Genomic DNA, 10,469 nt, shown 5'->3' with positions numbered 1-10,469 from the left:
TTTCTTCTTCTTCTTCTTCCATCTTCCATCTTCTTGATTCTTCCTCTCGGTCTTCCTTTCGGCTTCTCTCTTTAGTATCTCCGGGCGGGGGACCAAGGAACAGGAACCCAGAAACAAGAAGAGGCCAAGGCAGACAAGAAGTGCGGCCTGCCGGGACAGGCTCATGGCCTCTCGCGGTTCAAGGCAGGGATGAGGCTTGAAAGGTCGAGAGCACATCATCTAACCTATATGAAGTATATACTTATAGTAGACATCACCGATCAACGTCTTCTCAAAAGGCATCCACCCAGTGCAGGCTTAGTGACCTGACCTAGCGAGAGCTAACGCACGAGATGCATGCAACAAGCTGAGTGTGCTTAGGCTTAATTGTCGTTTGGTTAGTTAATGCAGCACCTTCTTGTCCCTGGGGTGAAACATCTGCATGTAAGGCGCGCGCCCCCCCCTCCATCTGCCGCCAAGTGTCCATAGAGGTCCTCGATCTCTTCACGGCGCCTCGCCCTGGCATGGGTCCCTCGGAGTCTCTAAGATGTCATCGGCTCGGCTGGCTTCCAGACGGCGGTCCAGAGCCCTAGCAGAATAGAAAGTCGTGGGACGGACGGACGGACGGACGGAGTGCGGAGAAGACCTCTCTCTCTCTATTTTATTAGGAGATTAGGAGCTGTAAGAGCTGTGACGGATGATCTCTCTGCGCGCACAGCTACGGAGGACCTTCTGCCGTCGACTGCTGCTCTGTTTCCCAACAAGAGAGGTCACGAGAGGCAGATATGTTTCAATCTCAACCAGCAGCTTTGTTTGCCTGCGACTTGCTTGTCGGGATCGATCACTCTTGGCTCCCAGCACCCGTTCTTCTGCATGGCTGGTTTTTCGATGCCCTTCTCGCCGTTCAAGGCGTATCCAACTTCATGAAACAGGCCTGGTGCTGGTTCTCATGACGGCCATACCAGCGTCCGTCGGCCAGAGTAATAACAACTATAACTACACAGAGCCAACGGTGGTACGACAGACAGCTCAAGGATAAGGTTGACATGTCTCTCTTGGCCGGCCAGCTGAGAGCTGATCAAGCTTCCCTTCCCTCCCCTTCCAGCCTGGTCTAGCTAGTTATAAGTTAGCAAAACGGACATAATGCCAAATCCAAACCCTTGGGGCATCCGGGGAGGGAGGGGGGAGGGGGCAAAGAGTGCTCCAGGTACTACAACTCGCCTTAACTACAGAAATACTTTCTTTCCATGATGACCCTTGGTGGGTGTGTTGGCCACGACGGTCTTTGGCCGACTCAGCTTCACCGCCGTTCGCCGTTCGTTGCATGCGATATCGGCAGGTAACTAAACCATGAACACTCCTCCTCCCCCCCCAGTTTCTGCCCTTTTGTCAATGCCCGTCGCGAGATCCCAGCTTCGGTTCGGGATGGGTCCTCTCCTCTGTGCCTGCTGTGTGCCTGTGTCCGTCTCGTCTTCCCTTTGGTGGCCGTCACTAGTAACGAACGGATGCAGCTGGTCGGCTCCGTCTAGGCACGTAGTCAAATCTAATCAATCTCTTAGACCGGGAGATTTAGGAAGCCGTCCGGTCGTCATTACCATACGATACAGACAGCCCGTATTTGTGGCCCAACCTCGGCCCTTTTTCTGCTCTTCTTCCTTCGACTCTATCAAACTTCCTATCAACCAACCTTCATCCTTCTTCTACTGGACGGAGCGTCTAACGGGAGAACAAAGACCAACTTCCGCCCCCCGACTGTGCATAGGGATCTCTATAAAGACATGTAAATCCCGCACTGTCTCTCGTGATGATGTTGGTCTTCCGCTCTTGGTTAGATCCAGCTGGACGGTCGGGTGCGCTCTTCCAAGCAGAACCGAGTGCGATATCCAATGATATGATACCCAAAGCTCAGTCAAAGGCCAGTAGTTGACTCGCCTGCACTTGAGGTCGTTCTATTTTGGCTCTAGCCAGGAATTAAGCTATAATGGCTATGGGTCTTTGAAGGCACGGTGATACCCAATGAAGCGTTAACAAAGGTGTTCATGATAAGAGTGTCAAACGGCTAAGCTGGAACGCGGAGCCCCGCTAGTTGGCAGCAGAGGGAGAGAAGTAAACTTATTTGACATAAAGATAACGGATATAACTGTGGCAACCCAAGTTATATGGTCGAATAAAGGCCAATACTCAAGCAGATGCCAGTCTAGGAACAAGGGTCTCGGGATACTGCTCTGTTGCCCTCCACTCACCCGAAATGAATGATATGCACTGCATTTAATGAACACACCTGTTCAATTTTAGCTCGCAAGCGCCGGTCCTCAGAATGGCCCGGCAGCGACGTCTTGCTCTTCGATCCCACCCCGTCTTATAGACTCCATTTCTTAGTCTTCTCCAAATGCGATTTTTTACTGTTTCCCCGTTAATGTCTCCATTCTGTATCCATTCTGTATTTCAGCATCCAGTGGTCTCCAAAAACAGCTCTGCTACCCGTCCCTTCCCTCCAACTCCGGAAGCCGGGCTCGCAGACTTTGAACTGGGTGACTTCGTGAGCCTTTCACACAAGTCACGCAGCCCTCGTCTGCGCCTTTCGATTAAACAACTATATACTCTATTGCCAATTGGTGGGCTCTCATTTCGGACTCAGCAGTTTGACAACCAGCCTACTCCGTACAGCATGAATGGCACAGCTGACTATATACCCCCCTTCATTTGCCCGAAATCGTGACTCATCCCCAGATCCCAGAATCCTCTCCATATCCAACAATAGGCGCAGCACCTTCTCTCGACCATAAAACTCCCCCTTCTCTCATTTCCTTGTTCTCTGGGGCCGCACAAACATACAATAAGTGTCCCAGCTATGGCATTGGACCGACACCCGCAGGTTCCATGGTTCCTGTTAAGGAAGTACAAAGCCATGCTTAAACTACTTCTCGGTCATATTCAGTCTAAAGTACTACATGGTGTAGTTTTTTTTGGAGCCACTGCAACGTCTAAGCAGAATGTGCAAGTATACTCGGGTGCATGTCGGAATTACTGGGCATCACAGTAGTCCAGATAATTGACACTCCTGGAACCTGGCCTTGGTTAGTGACTTGTATTTGAAGATTTCCCTGCGTCATCAATGCCCCGGCAAGACGAGCTTCGCATGCCGCTCCATGGTCTCCCAGATGGGGTCTGAAGGTCCCTGTTCATTATTTATTGTTATCAGAACATAGCAATGAGAATCTTCAGTACCATATGGAGCACGCCTGTGTTGATGTATGGATACTATCTCTCCACTGTTTACTTTGCGGTTACTCCTTCCCATCACCCATGCAGTCTTCAGGGGCTCCTTCCCTCATAACAACATCATTGTTTACATTTACTGTTTACATCCACCAGGGCAGCTGCGAAGAAGACGTAGCTATCGGGAAAGCGATATCAACGATGTTTACCCAAGGAAACAGGGCTTCGCCGATTATTATCTAACTTCCAATGTTCCTTATGCCTATCAGCTAAACAGCCTTTGACATCCTTGACCTTGACATGAGAGATTCAAGCAGCTACATGCCCATAGAAGCCATAGTTAATATCTTAATAATGGTGTCTTCGTGTCCCGTCACCGCGTGGAGTGCCTGCCAGAAAACTAGGCCATCACTCCAAGAAAAGAACCAAGGTTTATTATTAGCATGTATGTGTATGCTATGAATATCATCTCAATCTACAAGATACTCATGAAATATCTAGATATCCATGGAATGCTCCTTTTACGTAAGAGATTGGAAGAACAGATAAAAATAGCAGTTATCAGATGTCCAATGGGTAGATAGGGAAAATAACCACGATAAAAAAAGTCAAATGAAAACAACCCCAACTCCACCTGGCTATACTCGCAATCTTTCAGCCTTCGGCCACGAAAACACCACAGATAGATATTTCATCCTGGCCTGGCCATGAGACAAGGCTGTCCGTCCCACCGAAATACTATTCATGGGCAGTTTCCAGACACTTGGTACGAGTTCACTTGACGAATTCGTGGAGTCCCCGTTTCATCAAGGGCCATCATGTACTCCGTGCAGGAGGACGATCGGGAGATACGGAGGCCAAATGACCTGCATACTTAGTACATGGAAGCTATAAGCAGGGAAAAAGCGAACAGCATCCGTATTTCGTCATCATATTTCACTTTACCGCATCATGGGTGCCGTGTGCCATTTTGCCCCATGCACCAGGTTGATGGTAGTTAGTTGTAGAGGTATGGGCGAAGCTAGGAATCCTTCCTCCACGATGACGGACTTGCCGAACCCAAAATCCATTCCATGCTATTACCCCTGTTGTGCACTCACAGACACAGATGCTTCCCAGCCACCGACTTGTTGAGTACGGGGCATGTGTACCTCAAGGTGTCAGAGGGTGTACGAGGTAGAGTGGCGTGGATTCTTGCTTTGAAATGATAAAAAACAAATCTAGGTGAGTTGAGGGGAGGCCAACCAATAGAGAAGAGCGATACAACCGTACCCCTGCTCAATCCAGATGTTTATATGAAGAGAGAGGGGGTTGATGAGAGAGAGAGGATATATATATTATATTGCGTCGGAGCAGCCGCGTTTGCGTGATATGTGAGTATTCCGCTCCACAGCCTGATGTGATTGGATACGTGAATGCTCATGAGAAGAATTGCGCTTGCGGAGAGAGATGGCCCGACCTCGCAGAAAGTGTGCGCAACTAGACTTTGGGAAAAGAGTGGTTAGCTAGCTATATTGTCCGGCGTGCAAAGTAAGGTTTTCTACCCTTCCCGAAGGCAATGAATTTGAAGCACGTTATTTAGTAAACATCCTGCATATATTGCACAACGTAAATACTTGCATTTCGTCCATATGGAACGCCAAACCCAATGGGATATTTATTTCTGATTGGAGTGTTCCATCAGCAGCAAGCTTGCATGAAAAAAAAGAATATGCAAGAGAAATAGATGCATGAGCAAGATGCAGCCACAGGGAGGCATGCGTTGGTCATGTCTGTAAGAGGAAAAAAAAAAGTTTCCTACAACTAGAGAAGAAATCAGACCCTGTAGGAATGGGTTGACCATCCATCCCCAGGCCAAAAGAAAATTGGCGGAAAAATGATTACAAACCGTTGACCGGAAAGTATTTTGGTTTCAACTTGCTCTTAAAGAGCCCTTTGGTGCTTGTCACATGAAGTGAGGCGAGAAGAGAAAAGAAAATATATGATACTTCCAGAAGAGAAGTATCATAAAAGAAAAATATGACCAAAACAAGCCCTGTTGAGAGAATGGAGTATCATCTGTGCATACGGAGTACACCCTGGGCATATCCAGGCAAGGGATTGACCACTTTGCGCTCCATATTTCAAATCACACAAAGGGCATTCATTCTTTGCCTTCACTGGGGGGCCTTTGCATATCTTAGGCATCAGGTTCAGTGCTGATCTTGAAATTAGGCGGGATTATGTCAGCCCAATAGTGGCCAGCTTCGCGCAGCATGGCTTTCTATTTGGCGTTTTGAGCAATGGAAGATGAAGTTGAGTTTTGCTTCTTCATCATCATCCACTTCTGCTGGCAGCAGAAGCTTTCTACACTTTAGACATACTTTCTTTTTATGCTTCATGTGTCGCTGGAAAGATGTCTGAGCGCAACATGTCGAGCGAACTCAACTCTCCTTTCGGCATCGACTAGCATGAGGACCGTGAACTTCTGGGCCTGAAGATGTTGAGCATATCCAATCATCTGTCGCCAATAACATCCATTTCGTCGGATGACTTGACTTGGCTGTGGGGGTGTTGGTTTTCAAAAAAGCAAGAAGGGGAAAGTTCTTCTTTTGGTATGCATCCGTCAGGAAGAATTCAATACATCTGACTGCACCGTCCTTAATCTTGAAATTGCAGAGGGGGTATTTGAGGGCGAAACAACTCGTTTCTTCCTACACCTGGGAATCCTGAGGCATGGACAGTTTGTTCGCCCACCGCATCTCCTGTGGCATCGGTTGCTTTAAATCGGAAACGCTCTCTATGGAGCCGTGGCGTGCAGAAGTGCATGAACAGAACCAGAGCAGTGGGAGTAATAATGACCAAGCTGGCTGATCAATCTCCGGTTAGGACTCGTGGCTGGTTTAAGTAAGGAAAAGAAAAGAGGTAAAAATTAAAGATAAAAAAGGAAAAAGAAAAAAAGAAGAAGAGAAAAAGAAAAGGCCCTTGGGTTTTTGGCTGGGTTGAACGGCGCAGGAGATGCTTCAGATAATAAAATACCAAGGAGAGGATTTACCTAATCGGCGACTGTCCCCAACCCTAACGATAAAATATTAAGCATAGTCACCTAAGGGGTTGCTCCTACCTAAGTAAGGAGGCCATCCCCCATCGAGGTCGAAGCCAACGTGGTATTTTCTTTCCCTTCCTCTTTAGCGTAACCCTTAATTTACCGTCCAGTCCATTCAGATGATGTGAATAATGAAGCAAAAATAGGAGTTTGGCATCGTTGAACAGGGACCCATCCCCCTGCAACTCAGGAAATTAGGCTGTCGTAAGCTTGTCCGATCCACCCATGGAGACTTTGTGAAATATATTCTCAAGCAAAAGTTGACCGCATGCGCCATTTTTTTCCACTTTCATTTGTCGCCTTCATGGCTGCTTCTTTCTTTCCACTATTAAAGGCGTTTTGCTCATGCTTCTTTGGACGTCTCTTTTTGAAGCGGTGCTCAGCGGTGCTCGGCGGATTAGGAAGAGCCATTGTAAATGCAGCAAGCAAGTCGATTTCGCAACACTGGTCGCTCGCTTCGGTGAAGTGTCTCCTGTGTTGAGGACAAGTTCCGTCCTGCGAGATGCATGTAAATATAAACACATGCTATACGCAAGGGATCCATATTCATAACTAGTAGATTATGCATATAACTTACTTATACTACTCTCCGTATGCGGAGGGGGCCCAAAGCTTGCGGCGAGATAAAGTTATTCCAGCGACGTCGGTAAATCTCTCAGTCCCCAGAACCATCGCTTGAGTCTTGACGGTGGAAATTCCTCAAAGGAGAGATAATAGGAGCTGGCAAAGAATACATAAGCCAAAGGATTGTCGATTGACTTGTTGCACACTTCGGTCCACATATATTTTGGTGTTGCGGCCATAACATCAGCCAGGACAATAAGCAATTTCCTTCAAAGGCTTAGAACAGTCCAAGAGTGGAAGTTGTTTACGACAAAAAAAAAAAAGCGTAACTTACCAAGCCAGAGAAAATGTCGATTTAAAAATAATATGGAAAGTTATCGTGCGTCTATCTTGCGTTGCACACAGAGTATGCTTGGACGTACAGGTGGAGTGGTGGATAAGCCCACAGGCTTGAATAATATCTGATTGATGTTCGGTCCACCAGTGTGCGTCCGTAGCAGCCAACCAGCCCGTACTTATTATAATAACATTTTTGGTCGAGATCCGATGTGGACGACTGCTAAAGTAAAGATACCAGACAACCCGCCCTGGCGTTGAAAAAGAAAAGAGAAAGGGTAAAAAAGGAATGGAGGTTCATGCATCCTTTCTTCGAGCTTTGACTTGCTGACTTGATGGAGTAAATTCGTTATTTTGAACAATATGCTCCTTGGAAAAGGAGTGAATCTCCAAGTCGCACTGCAACAGAGAACGGAGGACACATCCATTATCGTGCTTTTTCTCCGAGTTAATCTTAACCTCTGATCGGAGTTTGCTTCCGTTTGGCTTCAAAGTATGCGCTTCTGATAGTCACTCGCAGGTTGATTAACGGAGAGATGACCCGATCAAGCATCCATTTCTTTTGTGCGTTCTCTCCCTTGTCATTGGACAGGAGAGGGGGCTCGCGCTGTCCTCCGTACAACCGGCGATGGGCCCTAGCAGGGATAGATGTTGGTGTTCTTTCTCATTGTTGGTCCTTGGCATAATTATGAGTGAGCGACCACTCCTTACACTTTTGATGGCCGATAGTTTTATATGTATATCGAATTAGAGACATGCGCTCCGTACACACATATATCGGTGTACGCCGTAAACAAAATTTTCTCTAACAGGTTGAGCACATGCCGAACGAAGATAGATGAGCGAGAGCTGGTCCCTTCACTCTGAAGGATTTGATTCCAGGCGTGTTTTTTTTTGTCTGTAATTGTCGAAGGTCCATCGACATCGACATCCGGCTTATAGACTTTCGTGTATGCGAGTGCCTGTCTGCTGGATGTATCCCCTTGACGTTTCAACATGGGAACAAAAAGTACCACTGTTCTGCCTTGCGTGCGTCCGGACTGTGCAAGGTGACTTGAATTTTTCGTTTCTTTTTCTTTTGATTTCTCCCTCCATCACTCTCTTTCTGAGAGCATGTGTGCCATTCCTTTCTTCCCCTCTTGGTCACTATTGCTTTTCGGGCTTCTACCCCCTCGGGGAGCACTCCGGTTGCATGGGATGCCATGTGTGAGCGCGCTGCAAATGTTGGTGGAGGTGGAGTCAGGCTTTCTTCCTGTCAAGATAGGCTTCGGAGTATTTCTTAGAGTTGCACTGCATTTGCAAAGTTTCGCTGTTTGAAAAAGGAATATATATCTAGAGGGAAAAAGAAATACCTACTTACAGCCAAACAGCAAGAGACAGGTATGGCTGTCCTCGAGCGAAAAGCAAAGTCATGGAGGGCAAACCGGGTCGCCACTACGCCGTATCTGCCAGCTGTATCTCCATTGCTGTGCTGTTGCTGCTGCTGCTGCTGCTGCTAATGATGATGATGATGATGATGATGATGTCGTCGTCGAGGCGGAGTGGATGTCTTTTGGCCATCTTCGTCCGAGTTGGGAGGAGAAAGCCGCCGCACTACGCGTCTTGTTAATGACTAAGCAAAGCAACCAGAGTTTGTACTATGCTGATTCAGCACAAGCTAAAAGCGGCGCAGACCAACCAACCTCAAACGCCCTAACCGCTTTTGGTAATCCCCTTTTGGCTTTTTTTTTTTTTTTTGAGTTTTTGTTTTTTGACACTTTTTTTATACGATCGAACGTCTTTCCATCTCGCACGCCAACACACGATGGACATTGTGATCGCGTTGCTTGTGATATACTCCGTACATGATGATCAGTAACCTATTTATGGTACCGTACCTAGGCCCGGGTATCTCATTAAGCCTGCGGTGACACCAAACCCAAAGAAGCAGCTCTCTTCCAGCTAGCTTGCTATAGCGGAGGAGGGGGGGGGGTATATACGGAGACAGACTCAGATGCATAACCACATGTACTTGCTGCGTAAGTACGTGCGGAGTACTTCGGTCATGTCCTCAGCTCTTCTTCTGCCTGCATTTCTCCTTGTTTTTTTCTTGCTCTCGGGGGCGTTAAGGATCATGGCTGACAGGGTAATATCATAGCTTATTGGCTGTAAGCCCCTTTAGGGGCGACTTTGGCATCAACCAACCGGTGAGCACGCGCCTGTCTCTGACCAGACGTCGGTAAATACGACTAAAATCTCGAAACAAGCGGCCAGGGGGACCGTTTTGTGAGAGAAATCTTGGCACCAGGCGAAATCTCTGTTGGAGATGCGTTTCAGGTTGCCTTTTAGACTCGCACCAACGCACGAAGCAAGCCATCCGGTTGAAGGAGCCATGTTATTCCGTGGGCTAAATGATGACCGATCGACTAACGAGGACTCCTGCCTCCAATAAACCACCAAACGAGCAATTTCAATTGGCTTTTACAAAAAAGGGGATAAAAAATAGAACGTTCCTTCATTTTATTCATCCACGCAGCATCCCCTGCTTGACCGAAGGACCTCCACGCAAATCCACACTGTTTCATCTAGGCCCTTGAGGCAGCACCTTTGGCTTTGAGTGTTATTCCCCGCAGAGAGAAAGCCGGACCCTTGAACTGTTTGGGAGATGGTGAATTATTGATAACACAGCTAATAACACTCTAGTACGTTCCTTCCTTGCCTGAGCGGTGGAGGAACCGAGGCTTTATTTCATCACTTTGAAATTAGCACACAACACCATAATAACGCCTGCCCTCGATGAAAGGGGCAAAACGGTCAAAACTTCCAAGGGGACTTAAGCTCTCCACTACTGACCGGTGCAAGCAACTTTTTTTTTTTATTTTTTCTTTGGCTATATAGGTCTTTTTTTAGGTCTCGAAAATGAAAGCATAAACCTTCAATTGCCAAGGAGGCTTGAAGAGTTGGTACCCCTTCTCCCTCCTCTGTACGGAGCACACAGATATAGAAATACACGTTAAGACTCCTTGCACTGTTTTTCGACCCCAAAATCCCCACTTTAATACTTTGAAATAGTTGACGACACCTGTGCATTACCTAACTGCCTATATTTGATGCTGATCAGCCCCGAGTTCCAGATGGCTAGAACCCCCCTGAGGCGACCCTTGAACAACTACCATTCGTTTGATCGACTACTCCATATCGTCAGCACCAATAACATTTATTTCCTCATACACTTCTAGCTCTTTTTTCGTGGCGTTACTTGCCCTCTTTTTATTTTTTTTTACTTCGGTCCTCTATCTCTAATAAG

The 10,469-nt window shown here is 47.2% G+C and overlaps 1 protein-coding gene across 1 annotated transcript; it reads left to right on the top strand.

Annotated features, from left to right (window-relative positions):
- Positions 1-8,545: 8,545 nt before the first annotated feature.
- Positions 8,546-9,031, top strand: TRV_02439 (uncharacterized protein; the record flags this gene model as incomplete). The annotated part of the gene is made up of 1 exon (XM_003023378.1): positions 8,546-9,031. A coding segment is annotated over one exon (486 nt), but the record flags the coding sequence as incomplete, so codon positions are not given.
- Positions 9,032-10,469: the final 1,438 nt, after the last annotated feature.

The sequence above is a fragment of the Trichophyton verrucosum genome (assembly GCF_000151505.1).
Source record: "Trichophyton verrucosum HKI 0517 chromosome Unknown contig00216_1.f1.exp, whole genome shotgun sequence".
Taxonomy (NCBI): Eukaryota; Fungi; Ascomycota; class Eurotiomycetes; order Onygenales; family Arthrodermataceae; genus Trichophyton; species Trichophyton verrucosum.
Note: the sequence above shows the minus strand (reverse complement) of the source record. Positions and strands in the feature narration are given on the sequence as shown.